The sequence below is a fragment of the Phasianus colchicus genome, chromosome 23 (assembly GCF_987193195.1).
Source record: "Phasianus colchicus chromosome 23, bPhaCol1.hap1.1, whole genome shotgun sequence".
Taxonomy (NCBI): Eukaryota; Metazoa; Chordata; class Aves; order Galliformes; family Phasianidae; genus Phasianus; species Phasianus colchicus.
In genome coordinates this window covers 5,301,034-5,323,565 of record NC_143458.1, presented here as the reverse complement: position 1 = coordinate 5,323,565, position 22,532 = coordinate 5,301,034, and the positions used below count along the sequence as shown (strand labels likewise).

General features: G+C 51.6%; 1 protein-coding gene across 1 annotated transcript in view; it reads left to right on the top strand.

Moving 5' to 3' along the window:
- The first annotated feature begins 2,289 nt into the window (after positions 1-2,289).
- The window catches only part of LOC116233075 (protein CEPU-1), a 244,951-nt gene continuing 224,708 nt past the window's right edge, over positions 2,290-22,532 (top strand). The window contains exon 1 of the mRNA XM_031599766.2: positions 2,290-2,478. Within this exon, the coding sequence (XP_031455626.1) occupies positions 2,403-2,478 (76 nt within the window). The 5' untranslated portion in view covers positions 2,290-2,402. The remainder of the gene's footprint in view (positions 2,479-22,532) is intronic.

Sequence of the window (22,532 nt, the reverse complement as noted above, 5' to 3'; positions counted from 1 at the left end):
CTCTTGTCTCAACACTTCTCTCCGCTTTCTCTATTTTGACTCCAGCAGCTCAAGGGAGGGGATTGTGTTTGAGCGGGTGTGCATGCAGAGCTGCGCGCAACGGAGCTGGGATCTTATCAGCAGCTTGTGAATGCTATTGTAATGCATATCGTAATTATAGGTATGTATATGGAGGGATGATGGAAAAAAGAAAAATAGAACAAAACGGGGCATTTCCCTCTGGAAAAAATGTGAGTGAAATAAAGCCACGCCTGGGACTGTGTCAGTTCCAGCAAGAAATGTCTATTAAAAATTATGCAGTGCTGCTCAGCAAGGTCACTGCGCTCCTGTTGGAGCCACTTGGAGGTTTCCTTCCAAGACTGCAGGGGGGAAAAAAAAAAGAAGGCACGCAGACTTTTAGGTGATGTGCTGTAATTTCACCTTCAGATCGGGGATAAAAAATAAATTTGTGCAGAAACTTTGCCCAAACCATTCCTCCCACCCCTCCCTCTGTGCACGGAGGTGCAGCATCCCTCCTTAACGCCACATCCATGTGTGATTTCCAATGAATAACTCCTTCCCCGTCCCCTATCTCGGGAGCACAGCCCTGCTATCTGTGCTTTCCTATCGCTGCACGCAGATGTGTACGAGGTGATGGATATTAGGCGTTTATTGCACGGCATTGTGTTGAACATCACCTGCTGTTCGACACGAGGAGCTGATGTTGTGCAGAGCCACGAGCCCAAGGCTCCTTAGGAAGTGTTCCGGTGCATCGGGTAAATAGACGTGCCCTGAACAAGTGCTGTGTGAATTAATAATGCATGGAGCAAATCTGGGAAGAGCCACTACAGCGCAGGGGCTGCTCCGGAGCTGCTCTCTGCTCGGGCAAACAGGTGGCAAGTTTGGGTTTTAGAGGAGAACATGTCAATAATCAGGCAAATGGGGGTGGTTCTCTGGGTGCTGTAATAGCTGGGGTTGTGTTGTGTTGAGTGCTGGACTTTGGTGTGTCTGTTGGCTGTCTGTCATCACTCTGTTGGGACAAATACTGCAGATCTGCCCCATAGGAGCTCCCTGGGCTGCAGCAGTGCAGGAGGAGCACAGCTGGATGTGCAGAGGTTCCCAGCCAAATTGCAAAGCGAACAGCTCAGACTTGAGAATCTCTGAGGAGGAGTCAGTGTAAAAAGCCAAGATATTCTTTTTTCTTTGTCATTTTTCTGCCTATAATGTTGTTTTATGTTGCTGTGAGTCATCTCAAGCAACAGAATGCGCCACTAATGAAATGCTGAGTATTTAACACAGCGTTATTTATTTGGCCAGCGTGAAGGAGGGATCTCCAGGTTCGGCGCTTCCAGTTTTCTCTGTGTTGGACAAATGCTGGATGGGATCAACGTATGGTGTTGGTCTCTGGGCCCACGCTGGTGCTGTGCTCTCCGCATTGGGCTGTGTGTGGGCAGATGTGGTTGTTTTGGACTTTTTAGAGTCAGAGGAAAGGCTGCCTCGGGGAATGGGCTCCAGATAGAGAATGGCAGAACCATTAAGGGCTGGAAAAGACGTCTCAGATCCCCACCCCACAGTGCCACATTTCCATGGCTCTGAACACCATGGTGGCTGGGCAGCTGTGCCGGTAGCACTTGCTGGTCAGCTGTAGGAGCCCAAGTTCAGGTCATTTCCACCTCCAACGATGCTATATTGCAAGGCGTTTGTTTGGGCACAGAACCTACACGAGCAGCGTTGGATCAGGTGTTAGGAACGGTGCGAGCGCAGTTACAGCATGAAGTCCATTCTTGCAGGCGCACGGCTTTATCTGGAATAAAAGCAGATCGATGCCACGAGTTAAATTAAATTTAACAGAGGAGAGGTGAAGCGGGGGGGGCTCAGGAGGGTGGCCGGCCGGCGCGGCGGGGTCGGGAGCCGTAGGGGCAGCGCGGAGCGGCCCCGCGGCGGCGCTGCCGTAGCGGTGCGGTGCGAGCGGAGCGGAGCGGGGCGGCTCCGGAGGCGGCGCGGAGCCAATGAGCGGCGCGGGGCGGGAGCGGTGCGCTGCCGGCGGCGTGTGCAGCCCGGGCGGCGTGTGCGGGCCGGAGCGGCGGGCACGCAGCGCCTGTCCGTCGCACCTTGCCGCCCCTTCCGACCCCCCCTTCCCCCCTCCCCCCCTTTTTTTTTTTATTTTTCATTTATTTTTTTCCCTCCCCCATCCTGCGCCGGTTTTTTTTTTTCTTTTTTTTTTTTTTCTTTCTGTCTTTTTTTTTTTTACTCCCTTATTTATTTTTCTCTGTAGGGATTTTTTTTTTCTTTTTTTTTTTTTTTTTTCTTTTACCTCTCCTGGTTTTTTTTCGCGCTTCGCTTCGGGAAACGCTGGATTTTAAACCTCTCCCAGGCAGCAGGCAGTGAGTGGGGGAAGGAGGGAGAGGCACGCAGCTCCGAATATGGCCCAGGCGAAAATGCAGCACCCCGTCTCATGGGTGATCTTCGCCGGGATGGCCGCACTCCTCCTCTTTCAAGGTAGGGGGACACGGGCGTGCGTGATCCTACACCGACATCGTGGGGGCGAGGAGCCCCCAACAGGGGCTGGGGGGGGGGGGCAGGGGGGAAAGGCACCTGGGAAGTGGTCCCTGCTGTCCCCCAAGTTGTGGGGGATGCAGCACGGTGACATCTCCGTCCCTGTGCCCCCCCTGCTTCGGGCTATGAAGCAACTTCTTGATTTTTGGGGAGAGGGGATGCTGGGTGGTGCCCAGCGGCTCTGCCATCTCCAGCAGCACAACTTGGCTACTGGAGGACCTGTACATCCAACAGGCGGTGAGGTTCGTGGCCCTTCTGTGCCGCTTTTCTGCTTCCCCCCCCGCCTCCCGGCTTGGTTTGGTTTTCCTTTGCTGGATCCTCCTGCAAGGTCGTCCCAAAAACTCGGTGCAACCCGAGGGCTGAGGAGTTGGGGAATTCGTGGTCTGATGTGTTCTGATGGCGAGCTGTTTGCTCACACCCTGCAGCCCCTCGGGAGGGGATCTGCTAAATAAATAAATAAATAAATGTATACACTTTATATATAAAACAGCGAAACGGAGGGGGAGGGAGGGAGGGGGGGGAGGAAGCGGCAGCCGGCCCCAGCTGGCCGGCAGCACCGGGCTGTCAGTCTGCGTTAGGCTCCTTCCAGCCATCTGGAGGGGCTGTGGGAGCGGGGTTTCCTCCGGGGGGTCACATCCTGCACCGGCTGCCCGCCCAGTTCATGCTGCAGAAAAGGGGGATGCAGCCGGGGCTGCCCCCCAAGCCTCATTGTGGATGTGTGATCCCGAGGGCAGCGGTTGCCCTCGGGGGGTTTTTGGGGTGCAGACAGCCCCGGAGATGAGGATGCGTTTGCACAGCGGATGGCATTGCAGTGGGAATGCTGCAGCTGTCCTGGTGCCTGCTGTGGGTGGGGGGCAGCTGTGTGCACTGAGCATCCCTGCCTGGTTCACCCTCTGTGCAGCAGGACCTTGTGTGGGGCTGGGGGCTCGTGAGCGGGGGCTGCACCCAGCAAAGCGAGGGGAGATGGGCAGAGCTCAAACTTCTCTCTGCTTGGCCCGCTGTTGCAGGGAGAGCTGCTGGGATGGAGCGGTGCGGGCTGCTTAGCATGCGCAGCACACAGCGAGGCATCGCTCCTCTTCGCCTTCCTCCCTTCGCCCTCCTCAAGCTCCCGCTGCCTGTGATGCTGCTGGGAATGCTGGCACCCTGCATCCTGCTCCCCCTGGGGCTCCTGGAGATGCCACCTCCATGGGGAGCCCAGGCTGGGCGGTGGGCAGCCATCCTTCTCCTTGCTTCCCTGATGCAGAATCCGTGCCTCTTTTAGTGCTTTCTTCTGTCTCCTTGCAGCCCTATTCCCTGCTCATCTCTCATGTTTCTCTTCATTCTCCCATCAAAGCTTGCAGATCAAAAAGTTGAGCTTTTTTTTTTTTTTTTTCCCTTGGTTTTTATTCCCCTCTGCAGCAGAGCAGTGAGGAGGGGTGGGCTGCCTCCCCCTAACTGAAATCCTTTGCACACACCCCTCCTGCCCCCCCCCCCCACCCCCCGCACTCAGCCCTGCATGCAGTGTGGGTCCCACAAGGCCCTGAGTCACTGCTGGGTGGGAACAGCTGGAGCTGCAGCACGGCGTGGGCTGGGGGGGGGGAGAGGAGGGGGGCAGAGCCGTGGGATGGGGGGAGAGGGTGGCATAGAGCAGCCAAAAGTTTGGACCTTTTTTGGAAGCTGGGAGGTGCTGGGTCATCAGTGCTGCATGGGAGAGGCTCCCCCTGGGAGGCTGCGTTGCATAATTGTGTTTCAAAGAGTCATTTCAAGGAAATAAACTTGCCAGCAGAAGTCATTTTGGTTTTTAGCAAAAACTTTCGGAGTGGATTTTGAGCAATTGGGCATCCATTCAGCCCCAGAGGGAGCGTGTGCATTTACATACGTGTGTGCATTGGCAGATATGCAGCAGCCCCCTGCTGCTGTAGTGATCTTTTCCGCTATTCACAGCGTTTCTTTGAATTTTAACTTTCCTACCTGATGGTGGAACTGGTTTGTGGCTGAGAGCGTGAAAATTGTTGTCATGCAGGAAAAAAAAAAAAAAACTGTTTTGCACATCGCTACTCCAAACAGCTCAAGAGATCTGTGCTGCCCTCTGCGGCAGTTTGTCAATACTCCGGGTCATTTACCTATTTGCAGCCAAACAAACAATAAGGAAAGTGGCTTGTGAGTGCGCTTGAGAGTGGAGAGGAGCGTGAAGTGGGGTAATTCAGGAGTGCTTGGACGCCTGTATTTATGCAAGCATCCATTGGTTTGCAGCTCTTGTTGGTTTTCTTTCCATTTCCACTGGTGCTGGGCATGTAGGGAAGCAGGGGCTCCAGCCCCAGTGCTGGGGGATGAGCGCTGCTTGCAATGCAGCATCCCCACAGCTCTTCTGCACGATGTGAAATAGTGGCAGTGGGGATGTGGAGCACGCTTTGGAGGCTGTGTTCTCTCTTCCCAAAGCAGAGGGATGCTCGTGGCTGTGTCCTTATTGCCACCCAGCTTCCCAAAGTGCACCAGTGCTTCCCAAAGGTGGGTGTGAAAATGACAGTCCAGGAGAGGAGGGGAAGGAACTCCTCACTCAGCCACAGACGAAAGGATTAACCAGGCTAAAAGGTCAGCAAAGATTTAGCTGGGTTTTTAGCGTCAGTAAGCCAAGAATTATGGGAATTTGATTTACAAATTAGCATAAAGACCTTATTCTAATCAGTGCGCACGCTGCAATAGGTATGTAAAATAATAGCATGTGTCAACATCATACGCCAAGCAATCCTCACTCGGAAGAATTATTTGCCCCCTCGATGTGGTTGGGTTGCAGATGGCACTGAAGGGGAACGGGGCTGAAGCAGCACAGAGACATTGGGGTGCTGCCATTGGGAAAGACAGGGTTGGGGAACGTGGTGTGGAATGGGGCTGCAGCCTCAGGAGGGCTGGAGGGAAACCCAGCAGCTCCTGCACGGAGGTAATTGCACTAATGAATGTGTATCAGAAAAATTATGTGTATCGACGTCTTCTGGTGAACACCCGGATTTATTGCTCCCCTGGGGAAATGCTGGATGTGGCTTCCTTGGTGGTTAATGGTTACCACGCAGGTCAATAAAATGTGATATTCACCCCAACGGCAGAAAATAGCTATTTAATAGGTAATAACAGTAATAATCAATACCGACATGATTAGATAACCTAGTTAGGTGTAGTACATAAAAGAGGAGGGTGCAGTGTGGGTACTTGATAGCCTGATTTGGAGCACTGCTGAACATCTGTCACTCTTGTTGATTCTAACTGGAGCTGCAAGCAGGGATCCGGCACCTCTGGAAACCAGGCTGCTGCCTAGGATTAATTGGCACATTTTTAAGACTCAGCAGAGTCAACAGGAACCCCAGCAGACCTTTGTGATGGGAAGGATGCACTGCGCATGGATGGGATGGCACCGAAGATGTTGGGTTGGCACGTGGTGCAGGCTGAGCTGGGCTGCGTGCAGTGCTGCAGGTGGGGTTGTGCGTGTGTTCCTTGCTGCTTCCATGCATGGGTGCAGCTCTGGGGGTGCTGGGTGCTGTGCACAAGGCTCCTCCTCTTAGGTACAGGTGAATTTGTGATGTGTCAGAGGGAGCGTGCTGGGCTGCTCCCAGCAGCCTTCCTGCCAATGGTTGGGTGCTCTGGGGACTGCCACCCATTTTGGGGTGTCCCAGTGCTCAGTGAAAACCATTTTTTTTTTTCCTCATCTCATTTGGATCATCATAGTAACCTTGGCTGATGGTTATTCCATCTGCCTGTTGTGCTCGCCCTGTTGTGCATGAGATGAGTGCATTTGATATTCCAAGTGTCTGCTTCGTTTATTTCTCTTGCTGTTTTTGCTTAAAAATATCCATATTTGTGGTTTCCTTCCCCCCAATTTATTTTTTCTCTATGAGAAAAAGAATTGATCAGTTGACAGATCTGGGTCAAGGCAGCAAGCGGGGCTGGCTGTGATAAGCCAGGGTGGAGGTGGAGAGGATGGCTACAGCCAAAGCATCATGAAGGGGATGTCCTTATGGCCACGGGGTCAGAAAAAAACCTTTTGGCATCTCTTCCCGAGCTTCTGAAAAGGCAGGAGAGGGTAAATTTTCTTTGCCTGTTCCTCAGCCCAATGGATGCCTTTACTAGAGCAAAGCCCTAAGGAGGGTAAATGTGATTATGTGTTTGGGTTGTTGGTTGTGCTCCTTTGATGCACGATGGCAAATCTGCTCTTGTTCAGTGGGACCGAGCCATGATCCCTCTCAGATGTTGATGGCAAAGGCTCACAGCTGCCTTGGAGCTGTGACTTGGGCTGGAGTTCTTGGTTTCAACCAGAGGCCAAGAGGAGCAAGATGCCAACTTTTGGGATTCAGAAACCCAAGCCGTGCTGATGTCTCCATCTTCAGCCAGCATCCTGCACCCCTGCGTGTGCATCCTCTCATTCCTTCAAGTAGCCAAGAGCACAGAGGATGAGCTCTCCATCACTGCATCCCTGGGGCACCCTGATCCCAGGTGCTGGAGCCCTTTTGCATGGTGCATGCTGTGCTGCTGGCACATTCAGGGCTGCATCCGCCGCCTCCTGCCTTCCCGACGCGCACGCCTCACTCCTGGTTAATAATAAATCAGAGGTGCTGCCTTCAGTGTGCTCTTATCTCCTGCCAAGAAGGATAGCATGGATTTTTGATGCGCTTACAGTTAATATGTCCGATGCTGAAAGCTGTTGTAAATTAATTGACCCTTTGACCTGCCTTGTCCCGCTGGCTGTTCCCACTAAAGGCAGCGCTCCTTTCTTGGCATCCTCCCCCCTCTGCTTTTTCCTTCCTCCACCTCCTGCATGCTTTGCTTGCTGAGCAGGGCTGGGTGGTGGGGAGTGTGGCTCTGAGTATTTCCCTTAAAACACTGGGGAGGTGCTGATGGAGCTGGTGGTGCCTCATCCCTGCAGATACCCAGGGTCAGGCTGGACGGGGCTCTGAGCAGCTGGTGGAGCTTTGGGTGTCTCTGTTCATTGCAGGGGATGGGACTGGATGGCCTTTAAGGTTCCTTCCAACTCAAACCATTCAGTGGGAGCTTGCTTCTGCCTGAATCCTGCAGCGAGGTGGGCTTGTTGTGTGCTCCATCCTCACCTTGCCATAAGGACACCACCTCTTCCCTCTCTTCTCTCAGCTCTATCTAGCTTGTATTCCCTTTGCAAATGGGGTCTTTGCCCCACAGTGCAATTTTGCACCACAGAGCGTGAAGAAAGCTCCTTGCCAAGCTAAGCCAAGCTTGCAGTACCCCAGGCCCTCAGGTATGCCCTGCTGTGACTCACAGTGGAGCAGCAGCAGCCAAGGAGTGGGAAACCCCGCAGGAAATTGTGTAATGTTGGAAACAGAGGGAGTTTTTCCATTCAAAGGCATGGATTCCCAGCGTTAGAAAAACGTGGGGGAAATAGGGATTGATTTCAAGTATTTTTTTTTTTTCCTCCAGATCCGAGCTTGCTTATGTACAAAGTTGTGAAGTTATTTCAAACAAAATAGCAATCCGAGGGCGGCGTTCCAGCAGTACAGCAGAGCCCGCAGTCTCGCGCCTCGTTCCATTTTTTTTTTTTTTTAATTTTAAATTTATTATTACTTCTTCAAAACAGACCCTCTGCTAATGTTTTGATTTTGTCAGAAGCAGCATTCTTGATTTAAAGACCTTGTTTGAAAGCCAAATCCAACCTGCCTCATTGGAAGCGCGACAAGCACTTGAAGTGTGAAGCAAGGTTCATTAATACTGCAGCATTATCTGCCCCTTTGAGCGTGGCTGCATGTATTGTTTTCCCCTCTTTGGGAGGCTGTCTGGTGGATAACGCTGAGTTGCAGGGTTTGTTTGGTTGCTTTCAGGCTTTATTCCCGTTCTGCAGGACAGATGGTATGAAGAGATGAGAGGGTGCCTACATGAGACTTTTTTGCTCGGTCAATCCCCGAAGCCGGCACCGGGGTTTTGATGGCAGTCCAAGGAGCGACAGGGCTGGTTTTGGCTTTGGCATGAGTGACATCTCTCTTAATGAGGCTCTTTTTGGAACAGTGCTGCGGGCAGCGGGAGCCGCTGGACAGCCAAGCTGTCATTGAATGCAACATTGAAAAAATGGTATTATTTATTGTTTATGCTTTCTGCTGCTTTGCTACCCGTCAACACTTCCCGTTGTAGGTTCTCAGCTTCAAAACCTGACATCACATTAGCAGCCGGCTCCAAAGCCCCCAAATAATGCATAAACTATGATTATTCCTTCTGATCCACTTGTGTTTATGTAAATGGCTGGAAAAGCGGTTTTTGGCTTATTTCAGAAGCTTAAGGGATTCATAGCAAGCCTATTATTGAAAAATCAGAAAGTGAAAAGCAACTTCTGAGACGAGGAATTAGCAGCTCAATGGCTGCGTGCGTCGCGCTGCCTGTGCGGCTCCGGCGGTGGCACAGCTGGGAATTCCCCCTGGGATTCACAGCCACCCACACAGCAACAGGTTGTGCAGGGAGCTGGGATGCTCTGCGGGTTCTGCAGGCCGGGATGTATGCAAGGGATGCCTGCAAGGATGGGGTTTGTGTTCAAGGGATGCCCGCGAGGGATGCAGGATGCCCACAGAGGATGCTGGGTGTGTGCAAGGGAGGTGGGATGCTGGATGGGGTGTCCCTGTGGGATGCTGAATCTGCTGCACCTCGCTCTCTGTGACCACGTTGGGTGTTTCCTGTATTTGGGTTGGAAGTGCCTTCTTTGAGCTGGGTGACTGGGACAGCACCTGGTGCAAACCTGCTGCTCTGCAGAGTGGCTGCAACCTGCCAGCGCATATGGCGACCAAATGGAGATTGGAAGAAGCCAGGAGCTCCAGAGGATGCTGTGGGCTCCAGAGAGAAAGATTCAGCATAGAGTCCAGAAGAAAAACCCGTTGAAGAATCTGAGAGTGGTGACGGGAGTGAACCCATACACCAAAAGAATGCAATGCAGTGCCATTCTGCACCGTGCTCAGAATCACAAACTCGAGGAGGAGAAGAGGGCTGAGGTCTCAGCTAAGGTCCAGGCAGAGGCAGAACTGCAGCTGAAGGCTAGCTGAAACAGCAGCACAGGGCAGCATTCAGCCACCTGAGTTCAGAAAACTGTACTGTGGATGTACAGCTAGTAAATGGTATTGGAACAGCGATAAGAGGGGGAGGAAGAGAAGTGGCACGGTTGTTGTTGTTGTTGTTGTCCTGCTGAAGGGTCCCCAGCCCTTTCTCTGGAGCAGTGTGTGTGTAGGTTGGTTATTAGGAAATAATAATTCTTGGAAGGACTGGTGATGCGCTGGCCCAGGGAGTGGTGGGGTCACCATCAGGGGGGTGATCCAGGATTGTGGCACTGAGGGATGTGGTCGCTGGGCATGGTAGGGTGGGGATCTGAGACACCTCTTCCAGCCCTGATGATTCTATGCCCAGGAGGGGTGCAGGATGCATACAAGGGATGCCCATGAGAGATGCAGGGTGTGTACATACCCTGTGTGTGCATCCCATGAGAGATGCAGGGTGGTGCTGGGGAACACCTGTGTGCTCCATGTGGGTCTCCCCTCCACGCACGACCCTCATCCCTCTGCCCCAGTGAGGATGCAAATATTGGGCACATCCTCCTCAGACCTCTCCGGCCGCCCTGCTGCCTCATCCCTCCTCTCCTGCTGCTTTTCTTTCCCTGCTTCGGTCCCTTTCCCCCTTCCTTATGTTAATTTCCCACCTGAGCACCAAGTACTTTATAAATAGCAAATCTGAAATGAATTTCCTAGCAGCAATCATTATCTCCCTCGACAGCCATTAAACATTCACACAAGCAGAGCAAAATGACAAAGGGGATTGATTTTTACAGTATGTTGGGGGGGGGAGGCAGGAGAAAGGAAATATGTTGACACGGCTCTTTTCTCCCCCCTCCCCCTCATTTCTTCTCTCCCCCCTTCCTCCTGATCCTCGATCTCGAGGAATTTAAAATCACCCAGCAACTCCTTGCTGGGGGAGAGGGCAAAGTGGGGGATAAAAATATAGAAATTAATGTCAGAAAAGCCCTCTGCCAGCCTTGCTGTGCTCTGCCAGCTGGTAAACAAGCAGTGGGTGCTGCAGAGATGGAGGGGTGGGCTGGGGGGGCTCCGTCCCTGCAGAACAAATGTGTTGATGCTGAAGTCGGGAGCGGGCGAGCTGCTGCCGTATGAGGCACTGTAGCTGAAAATTTAACTTTGATTTCAATTTTCATATTTGTCAGCAATAATTAGATTCAAGAAATGTTTTTGCCGCTGTTCTAAAATACTAATAAGTAGGAGCCTTTGTAGTAGGGCTAATGGAGTCTTTTTTTTCCTAGTGGGCTAGAAAAATTCCATTAAAGGGGAAAGTCATACTATATTACCGTGCTTCAACATGCATTGGCTTCGCCAGCGCCGTAATATCTGTGCTGGGAGACAGCAGCTGTGGGAATGGGGCTGGCAATAGGGCTGGCATTGCAGCTGGGGCCCTTTGGGACTCTTTTGGGGCTCTTTTGGGGCAGTTGAGGGCTCTCGGAGCACTCATGGGATGATACTGTGCTGGTCCCCTCGTTGGTTCCTGCTGGTTTGCTTTGGCACTTGTTCTCGGTGTTTCAAATCCATGTGGGATTTTTGAAGATGGTTTATGGGATTCCCCTGGCTGGCTCTGCTGTGCTCCTCCAGAAGGGAAATAAAATGCCTCTTCTGCTTCAGCCCTGACTGCTGTGTGTGTGGATGTCCTTGCTGCCACGTGCCACGTTTCAGCCCCGAGCGATGCCCTAAAATAAAGACAGATTAAATTTGCTGCCGATGTGCGCAGCAAATGGGGGAAGCTCTGAGTTGCGTCGTTCTCGAGTTACTTCAGCCTATTAAGCAAACAAAAGCACTTGTGGAGTGAGAAATGGAAAGGGCCAGCGCGGCCCGATTAATCCTGACTGTACAATTCCATTAATAAGCCAGCTTTTAATAGGTGGCTCTTTCCAGGAGCTGCTGGGACGAAGAATTGATGCATTCGCTGTAATTGTGTTGCGGCTAATAGGATATGAAGAAAATTGTATGGAGAACCTGTTCTTTTGCCACCGTTTTCCAATCAGCTGAAATAATGCCTTCCTCTGGAGGAGCCCACAGGGCAATGATACTTAAATCTCAATAGGAGCAGCAGTGTTTTCAATTCTGGCACAGGTGATGCTGGGTGGGAGGGGATGCAGGGAGTGGGGATGGGAGCTCTGGGATCCCTATGGAGGGGGTTTTGTGGCACGGGGAAACCCCTGGCATCCCCCTCAGCCCCTGCATTGTCAGCACGAGGGCCCTTTGCCCTCTGCAGTCGCTGTGCTTCCTTGGGAGAGCAGCCCAGGATGTCATCATACCTGGAGGAGCACACGTTGGAGAGGAGGAAACACAAAGCTGATGGCTGCGAAATGCTGACGGCCTCTGGTTCCTGCAGCCTCTGCACTGGGCAATCTGGAGAAGTTTACGTCTGCTGCAGAGCTGATTGGGGGCTGTTTGTTTTTCCTCTTCCTCCCCATTTGTATGCACGCTCTGACCCTTGGCTGGGAGCAGGCTGCACTGTAAGTACAAAAGAGGGGGGAGCCCAGGCATGGTTCAGCTGAAATCCCCAGGGAGACAGATGTGATTGCCTTACAGAAATGGCTCCAATAAGGCCAGAAAGGGATATTGCTTTTATAGCTTTTGGGATATAAAACATTTAGGAAATGTGATTGACTGGCAGAGCCTAATTTATCATGTGCCCGTTTCTCTCTCTCTCTCTCTCCACCCCAACACAGCAGCACGCTCAGATGGGCACGGCTGTGCCTCTCCCTTTCCACCTCTCTTGTGCATGTAACGGTGTGCAAACCAGCACTGTGTGCACGTGCACACCCAGCACACGTTCCTACTGCTCCTGACTCCTTGTCCCTCCGCCCGTGTCATGGATTTATCATCATTCTGCTAAGCGCTAGAACTCCTGTGGCTATTTATAATTAATGCTCAGAAACCTGCCAATCCATTTAATGACACTAGGAGGTCACGGCCTCCCTTATAGCTTCCCATTAATCATCATTAGAACAGTTCTGGGTTTTTTACATTCTTTTTAAATGTTAATTCACCTTTATAATGCTCCTTTCAGCTATGACTGTAAAGGGAGACTCTGTGGTGACTCCAGACTGTCTTGTGAGTGTGTGCAGGTGAAAGGCACAGTGGGACAATTGCACTTGATAAAGTCTCTTTGGATGGCTCCCGCTGGAATGAATCGCACTCACGAACTCTGTGAGATGGGATTTCTTCACTGCCCTCTGCTGCCTGCTGCTCGCAGTGCTGCTCTGCATCCCTCGTGCCTCCATCCCTCGGGTACCACCGAGCCACTGCTGATTGCTCCCTACCCACAAAGACCCACGCTGCTGGGATCTGAGCAGCAAGGAGGAGCCAGAGGGGACTGCCGGCTCGGTGATGCTCCTGCGCCGTGCTGGAGTCAGTGGGCTGGCACAGAGTTTGCTCAGACTCTGTGGGCTGTGTTTGTGCAGCACCCGGTTGGGACACCTTTGGATTTCGCCCATCTGTGGGTTGGTTGTGGTTGCTGTGCCCCTTGGCATTTTGTAGTGTGACACTTTGCCATCCTGGGGGTTGAAAAACCACAGCAGGAGATGCAGGGCTGTTAAAGGAGGGAGTCCATCTCCTTCTCTGCTGCCTCCCTGCAGTCAGGCAACCCCGAGCCTATCCTGTGTCCCAGAGCACTGGGATGCTCTGGGAGGCAGTACAGCAGTGCAGCAGAGCGAGCTTACAGAGATGTCACGTTGCAGTCTGGAGGAATGAAAGCTCTGAGTGCAATCTGGTTGCTTTTGGCAAAAAACAATCCTTCCTATGTAGCCCTCCCTTGGCTTGCTGTCATCCCCTGCCTGGAGTCAATCTGTGCTTGCCATTAACAGGAATGGGGCTGAAGTGATGCTCAGCTCATCCCGATTCTGGCTTTGGTGCTCTCAGGAGTGTCAGTGCTGTGGTAGGGCATTGCTCCAGATGCAGTAATGCATGGAGCCATAGGATCCTCTCCCGCAGCCCCACACAGGTTTGGGAGGAGGAAGGTCCATGTTGGAAGGTCTGGTGGGGCATGGGGACTCCTCCCTTGGCCCCGATGGGAGCCCAGCCCAGCTTCTCTGAGTAAATACGCCAGCAGCATTTGGCTTAATGAACTGTGGCTTTTAATAAATGGCTCTTATCTTGCTGAAGTGCTGCTAAATTGTCAGGATTTAAAATTAGCCTAATAGATTTGCGGGCGATGTTTTATTCACTGGTTAGTTTGGAAGAGGCAGGGAGAGGGGGGATGAGATGGCTCCACCCCATCCTCCCTGAATTATACAACAATTATTTATTTGTTTGGGCCGAAGGGGAAATGTTCTGGATTAATGTGTGATGCCTCAGCACCTGACTTAATGAGAATTTAGAGACCTATCCCAAACTGATAGTCTCCAATTAATCACTCGGTGGCCCCTCTGCTGGGCTGTCCCTGGAATGTATTTTTCACGTTGGTGTTGGGTTGTGGCACCCACTGCTGCCTGCCAGGGGATGGAGATGGGCTCTTCCCTTTGGCTGTGAGCTTTTTGGGTGCTGTGCACAGATTCACCCTATGCCAGTACTGAAGAAGAGCCCGTATCTCCATGTGTGTGTGCGTGCAACTTGAGCAAAGTTGAGCTCAGCTTCTGCTGCATCCCATGAAGTTGCTTTGTGCCTTTTGAAAATGCAGAGCCAGTTACCATCCTGTTGACAGTTCAGAGACATATGGAGGATTGGGACAGAAGAATGTTTTATAATAGACTAATATCAGATCTGGTTGGGATGAAAGATGCCAGGGAAATGTCAATCACTGGCATTATCCGAACAAACTGCTGTACCTGCCGAGATAATATTTAGCAATTATGTAGCACCCAACAAGCTTAAGCAGCACAGACGGTGGCTAATTAAATCTCCCAGGACTTCCTTTGGGTGGGTGTTTTCCTAACAGCGTGTCCCTACCTCCTTGCAGGGTGTTTTGTGTGAAGCTGGGTGCACTTCTCACCCACCTCCTGGGTAGGGAGGGCAGAGGAAGGAACTGGTCCTGCTGGAGGTGCTCAGTTAGGGTGAGCAATGCATTCTGCTAAGTGACCCAGATAGCCCAAGGTGCTTGGATGCTGAACGCCTGGCGTGCTGGCCAGGTGCCTCTTGTCCTTTCTGAAACTGGGAAGTTTGGATGCAAATCCAACCAGCATCCCTCTGTGGTACAGTTTGCAGGGCTGGATGGGGAGTGTTGCACGTTGTCCTTCGTGCTTCTGGCTTGCTGGGCTGCTCTCATTCTGCCTTAGTTGTCCTTCCCCTATCCAACCTGCATCCCTCTTGCCAGCACAGCATCCTTAGAAAGCCTCGTGTTGGGCAGTGCATCCCCATGGACGTCACATCTTGGGCTGGGGCAGCTGAGATCACAGCAACTGAGGAAAGCTTTCAGCTCATCCCCACCTGCGCTCTCCTCACCTCGCCCTTTGCTCAGAGCATCCCGCCGGGTGAGGCAGCGCTCTGCCCGTGACTTTGTGAAGGTCAGCTTTGTGTCTGAAGTGGGGCTGGTAGTAGGGATGCGTGATGCACGGTGTCAGCCGTAAAGGAAATATTGTATATAAAAGATAAGTTTTTCCCTTTCTTGTGGCAGAGGAACAAGGCGCTGGGTTCATTTAGCATTCATAAAGTCTTGCTTTGGAAACGCCTTTAAGTACTGCTGAGGGAGACTTGAAGGAGCGTGTTTGAGAGTCAAATGCATATCTCCTTGGGCTCTCCTTTCATCTGCTTTAAAAAACACAATCTCTTTTTTTTAATCTTTTTTTCCCCCTCTGTAAAAATACTAATCTTCTCCAACAGCAGCAGACACCCAGGGTGCAGGCGCTCAGCAATTAGCTCAGTGAACAGAATAAGCGTGGAGTGGAGGGAAGGGGAGCCTCAGCCAAGTGCTGGGAGGACGACAAAATGCAGCCCGCTAATTAGGGGGCAGCACGGGGGAAAGCTGGCTGCTTAATTCAGTGCTAAGCTGCTAAGTCACCACGTGTTATCCGCCCGGGCAGCCAAGGCTTGGGGATGCTGGGTTGTCATTGGACGGAGAGGAGAATGTAGCAGGAACGTGGAGTCTTGGGGTGGGTTGGAAAGCAGGTGGCCAAAGCACTCGGTGGGGATGAGGATGGAGCGCACAGCAGGGGGAGGTTTGTAGCCTTGCAGTTGTGGAGACATAGAATCATTCAGGTTGGAAAAAACCTCTGAGATCCCCGACCTCAGTGCCACATCCCCACGGCTCTGCAACCCCCCCAGGGATGACCCTGCCCTCCCTGTGCCGATGCATCGCAGCTCCTTTGGAGAAGAAATGTTCCCTTATATCCAACCTGAGTGCTACCTCATGTTGGGAGCCACATATGGAGCCTTTTGTTTGAGTGCTCCCAAGGTGGAGCATCCGGCCCCCACCACTCCACCTCCATCCTGCCGAGCCAGCTTCGGTGTTGCATGGGCTGAGGTTCAGCTCAGTCTTTCCCTTTGGCTGAAACTTTTCCCTGTCCTTGAAGTCTTTTCTCCTCCATTCTTCACTTGAGGGAAGGGAATTTATTGCAATGAAATATGTTGTCTTGTGGCTTTTTATGAAAACAGCACATGTCACTGCCCCTGTTTCCTGGAGCCAAAGGATGTGGCTGGGTTTCAAAAAGAAAAGGGCTGGATGATTTCATTATTGCTAACAACTGTTCCCACAAAGATAAGGACAGTTTAATCACATTTCCCATGCAGAAGTACCGAGGGAACCAAGAGGGAATGTTTCCATTTGATTTTCTGCGTTGCCTGCTGTGGTTTGGTTGCCTTTGGTGCATCGTGGTGCCAGCTGGACCTGGGGGGAACATCAGGGCACCACGTCCCAGGAGTGATGCTCCAGCCTGGCCTCTGGGTTTGTTTTGCTGCTGCAGAATCAGTGCAAGCAAAGGGGATGAAGTCGCCATGTCTTCCTCCTGTTGTTTGCATGCCCATGGCACGTCGGTGTGGTTGGTGCCCCTAGCAATGAGCACGGGGTCACCACGTTGGATCCCAGCAGTGACCACCCAAAGAGAAAAGCTGGCTTGTAATTACAGTCATAATTGGAAATGATTAATGGTAGCAAAAGAACTTCAAGCGATTTCTGGTAATTAAATACTAATTTTAATTCCTTTGCAGTGCCGAGCACCATGTTTGCTTTACTGGTGATATTTATGCCTGAGCCTTACATGTATTTTTAAGATATTAAAAGTGATTAACGTTTTTTGTAAATGGGTAAACAAGTAAATATCAATTAATTTGTTTACTTTGTGTCTGAATATAGCAGTTACTGTTTCATAGTTTGGAAGATCTCTGTTCTTGAGGATTTGTGGCTTTCAGTGTGTGTAACAAAGAACGCTCTGGTACGAAGTTGGGGACATCATAGCCTCATTAAGACTGGAATCATAGCATCACAGAATGGATTAGGTTGGAGGGGTCCTTAAAAATCATCCAGTTCCAATGCCCTGCCATGGACAGGCTGCCATCCAATTTATTGATCAGGCTGCCCAGGATCCCATCCAGCCTGCCTGGAAAAGACCCCTCAGATCCCCCATCCAACCCCAACCCACTGCCTCCATGGCCCATATCCCTCAGTGCCAAGTCCTGATCTCTGCTCCAGGGAAGTACTGGTGGGTGCTCCTTGATCGCTGCTTGGCCAAATGCATTTCCAGACCTTTAGGGATATACTTGTAAGGTCTTCAATATTTTTTCCTTAACTTACTGCCATCGTATTTAGTTAGCTTTGAATTTTGACCCCATAGCTTGGGATTGGGGGTTTGGCGTGGGCACAAAAGTGAGACCCACGGATCCATGGGGACTTCCATTCCAGGGAGAGACCTGCAGTGTCCTAGAGAGCTGCGCTGGCTCCAAACATCACCCAGCATGGGGCTGTGCATCCCTCGCACCCTCTGTACCACTGCTTCCAGGCACTGCTGTGAGCATCGCTCGGCTCGATGCGCTCACGTCCTTCCCGTGCCTTGACAGAGCTGTGTTCAGCAGAGCCAGGCTGGGAAGCAGTTTGCTGAAAAGTTGGTGCTGCTTCTCATAGCAACACACCGGGCAGAAAGCACTTGATGGAAATCGTGTCTTTTCCTCACCAGTTCCTTGGTTCCTTGCTAATGCTTTTCATTCCCTCTTGCTGCTTGAAAGAACTGATCGTCTGATTAAATTAAGACAGACACAAAAGCAGCTGGCCTGCCAAAGCCTCGGATTTTATTAAAAATAATATTGTTTACAGAGTTCTCTCCTTTTATGGTGCATATAAAACAGCGTGTTCCACCCGAGCAGCCGGCAGGCTTGCTGCAATTTACCCAGGAAGAAGAAAGAGATGGAGAGGCATTAAACCTTGTTGTGATGGGGAGTGAGGAGGAGAGGGGAAGAAGGAGATGGGGAACAGCCACAGAGCAAAGGAAAGGGAAGGAAATTGGGAGAAAAGAGCAGAGGAGAGATGGGCTGGGTCCTGGGTTGCGGATGCCCCACTGCAGGAGCGCCCTTCCCATGCTTGGCTTTCTCTTCTCTTTCTGTGTCTTCTGTTTGTTTGTTTGTTTGATTTGGTTCCAAATAATTAATGGTAAAAACCCGTGGCTAATGGTTTGAATGAAGGATGGATGGGTACTTTAATTAACTCGTGAAAGGATTATACACTTCTGCTTCCAGTCTGGCTGACCCCAGTGAGGTAACGGGGCTGGAATGTCCCATGTGGAGGGGAGCTGGTGCTGGGGATGTCACTGTCAGTCAGCGTGGTTGGGAGGATGCTCAGCCTGCTGATCTCAGGGCACCGAAATCCCTGGGACGGGAGCAGGGTCATAAGATGGAAGGCAGGGCTCAGTGGTGGCCCTGGGCTGCTCCTCACCAGCTCTGCAGCATAGAAATTAATTTCTACTCACGGCTTATCCGTGCCACATTTCGGATCAAAAGCCGTTTTGACTCTAAACGAAGCCTTTCTGGCCTTCCTTCTGTAGTGGTATCTGCCCCTGGAATCCTCCTCACTTATCAGCCCCTCGGCAAGCTGCTCCGTTTGATTGCTGATCTGCCTTATTATGTTTTTAAATGCACTTTAATATTTTAGTTTTAGCGACTTTTTTTTTTTTTTTTTTTTAAAAAGGCTAAATTTCAGCTTCTGAAGTGCAGTACCTCTCTTTCACTTCAATGGGAGCCTCTCACATTTATCCCAAGGCATAACATGGTCCTTGCAGCGTTTGAAATTAGAGGCACTGATTAGAGCATCTCTCAGCCACCGCCACTGTGCACCTCAAAGGACGTTCAGGAGAGTCTGGAGCTGGAGCTGGGAGTGGCTGTGTGCTCAGCATGGGGTTTGATGGGATGTCATGCCCCTTGGAGCTCTCTGCAGATGACCCGGAGATACAGGGCTACTTGTAGGGTCATGAAACACCTGGGTTGTGGGATTGATGGCTTTGGTGGGAGGTCTGTAATGGGTTGTGCCTGTGGGACGTGCAGGATGAGCCAGAGCAGAGAGGTGAACACACAAGGTCAGTGTGAGTGCTTGCTTTTGCCTTGCTCCTTTTTTCTTTATCTTTTTCCTTCTAGCTAGAACAGCACAACAGGACGTTGGTAAAAATCGTTGCACCTGATATTCTAGTTTGAGAGTGCCTCTAGCCAGATATTTAGTGCTTTCAGTCCTTGATGAAGCCAGCAACAACCTGCACTCTGCTGCGTGGCCTCGAAGGCGCTCAGCACCCATTGCAGTGGGGGGCACACATTGCTGTGTGCTGCCCTGGGTGATGGGCTGCTGGGGATGGCTCCTGGGGCAACGTGCCCATAGTGAACCAGAGTTGTGTGTTTTGTTATGGGAATTCATTGCCTTGTTTTGAGGGTGGTAGTTTTTTTTTTCTCAAACCTCGGTGTGGTTTTGGGATATTGTATGTGCTGGAGGGAGTGGGATGATGCTGCAGATGTGGGCTTGTGCTGCTGATGTGATGCAGGACCTGAGCAGGCTCGGCAGCAACACGTGCTCTTTGAAATGCCCTTCCTCACCTAAATGCTTTCTCACAACGGGTGAGATTTCGGGATGTCAGTGCTTGAGATGGGGAGACTGAGTCCCGTGGGGCAGGAGGATGTGTCTCACAGAGCCTTCAAACCCTTCAGCCTTCAAACCTTTTGCAAAATGGATAAAAGTCTGTCTGCCTTCTGAAGCAAAGCCTTGAAACGAGGGTGATGAATACCCTGGGGTGTAGGGGCTGTGGGGTGTGCTGGACATCTCTGGGGTTACAGCAGAGCTCTGGTGCTGAGCCCTTGCTGTCTCTGAAGTGGTTCAGTGGTTTCAGCTCACAAAGATGGTCAGAAGGCCTGCTGTGGTGGGGGGCCATGGGAGATCTGCAGTGCTTCTGTCATTTGGTGTCTGTGCCATTTTGGCTGAGACTTTCAGTCCTCTCCTTGCCAGGACCCTTGAGCAGTGTGAGGGAGGGACAGATGGTTACAGGCTGCTTACCTCTGCTCTGCTTGGAGCAATTGGTAGCACCATCCCCAGATCCCCTGCTGAGGGCATCGGGCTGGGGGCGGGCAGGGAGGAGAGGTGATGGTAACTCTCCAGCAAAGCAGGTTGTCCCTGGAAATAGAACATGAATAAGTAATCCGGATAAATAATGGAGCTGTCTGAACTGGAACAATAAAGAATAAAAGTGCTGAGTGTGGCTTGCTGTGATTTGTGGGGTCGTGCTGGCTGGACGGAGGAGCTCTGCTCTCTCTGGTGAGTGGGTGCTCAGCCAGAGCATGGTGACGTGGAGATGACTGGTGCTGTGATGGTTTGCTTTGTGATCTCCTCCTTTGCTGCTCTGATGTGTTGTCGCTGCTGCTGAATAAACCCCGCAAAGCTTGGGGGCTCGGCGGGGTCCTGGCAGGTGTAGCCCTGGGGCACCTCTTGTGGGCAGCTGCCAGAGCTGCTGCTTGGTGCCGGAGGTGATGCAGAGTCCTGCAGGCATCCTGCAAGGCTTTCATGAGCCGGAATGGAAGTTGCACCAAGTAGCAAGTCAGAATCTCTGCATCAAATTAGGCTTTTTTCTTCTGCCTCCTCCAAGGGATGTGGCAAATAATTATTCACCACTACCTTCATATGATATTTATGTATGGGAAGAGTGCTGTCATGTCTTACTCAATCTTTTCTTCTCGAGACAAAGCAAACCCCAGCGCCTTTCATCTTCCTTTGGAGCTGTCTGTGCCTCTCACCCGTTTCATTGCTATTCCATGGACTCAGCCCCACTTGTCCGTGGCTCCGACGTGCGATCAATCGCATCCCAGCAGCCCGAGGTGTGCGCCTGCCCTGCGTGAGCACTGCGGTGAGCTCAGTTTGGATTGATCTGATGGGAAGGGGACCCTCCAGCAGCAGCTCTGCGCAGACAGATGTGTGCTTAGCAGGGGCAGCTGCTCGGTGGCCGTGCTAAGCCACAACGCCTTAACCTTTGGCTCTGTGCAAGCATGACGGCCAGATCGGGATGGATATTGCAGCTGAGGTCTGAATTAAAGCAAGTGGAGCAAAATAATTCTCCTTTGTCCTTACGCTGCTTGTGTTTAACACAGCCTGTAATATGATGTGCCATCTTGCCTAGCCTGCTCGATTCCTTTGCAGTCTGTGGTGCTCCAGTCCCTGCACGCCGCTCCCTGACCGCTTCTCCCCGTTTCCATCCGTGCGTTCGATTTCTCCTCCCGAAGTGCATCACCTGGCTCTTGTCCATATTGAATCTCCTATTGCTCGCTCCGGAGGTGATTTGAAATTCTGGTCCAACCCTCCGAGCTCTTCCAGTCCCTCTCCTCCTCGCTTGGCATCGTCTGCAAATTTTAATAAGCGTGCTTCTGGCTCCATCGTGGAAGTTGTTAATGCAAATGCTGAGCAGAGTGGGGCTCAGGACAGGGCTCGGCACGATCCCACGTTGGGTTGCCCTCCTGGCTTGTGCGTAAATAATAGATAAGGGCTCTTTGAGAGCGCTTTGTCAACAGCCTGTTAGCCTCCCCTCCGCCCCCATTACATCCAGACCGTGCGTCCTCGGCGTTGCTCGCGGGGTGCCGCGTGGGACGGCTTCAGACGCCTTATTAAAGTCAAGGTATATCATGTCTACAGCTTTCCTCTTATCCACCAAGCCTAGTTATCCTGTCAAGGCAGAAATTAGGTTGGTTTGACATGATCTGTTCTTGACAAACTCGTGGTGGTGGTGGTGGTGTGGGGCTTTTTTCTCGCTTTATTAAATTCCCGGCCCTTACAAGCTGTGATGGTTTCATCGTTTGTTTTAGTATCTTCGCCGTGATTGAAGCTGAGCTGATTGCCTACAGCTCCTGGCTTTTTTTTCCTTGAAGATAAGGAAGGCTCCGTGCCCTTTCTGCCGCCCTCCTCGAGCTCTCCAGGAGCAGTGCTGGCTGATTTCCCCGATTTGTGAGCACGCTCAGGACGGCTTCATCAGCCCCCGATGACTTTTGATGACTTTTTTGTTTTAACCCTTCCTGCGCCGGCATGAATGCCTGCCTCCCTTCTAACATGGAACTGGGAGCAGTGTGCTCATGATGTACCTTCCCTGCCAGAGGGATAATCAGACACACAGTGGAGATCCCAGCCACGTGCTTGGCCATGGACCCAACCTTCCCTTTCCTCTTCCTTTGAGCAAGAGCTGAGTTGTTCCTGCCTTGTGTCCCTCACTAATCAGAACTTGTTTGGGCACTGCTGGATTTCTCCCTGGATGCTGTTGCCCTTCTGTTACCCCCATCCCTAGTTATGAGCCTTTGTTTCTGTATTTTTTTTGGTAGGGATCCTTCTTTGTTTCCAGGTCATGGAATGGCTCCTTATGAGCCACGCAGCTCTTCCTCCAGCTCTCCATCTTCCCTTTGCACGGGGATAGCATGCTGTTTGTGCATGTAATGCAGTCTACTTCAGTACTGCCAGCTCTTCTCTCCTTTGTCCCTTAAGCTGTTGTCCCAGGAGACAATAATCCACCAGCTTGTTGAAGCCTGCCTTTTGGAGCCCATTGCCCTTACTCCACAGCTTGCTTCCCACCAACCTGTGAA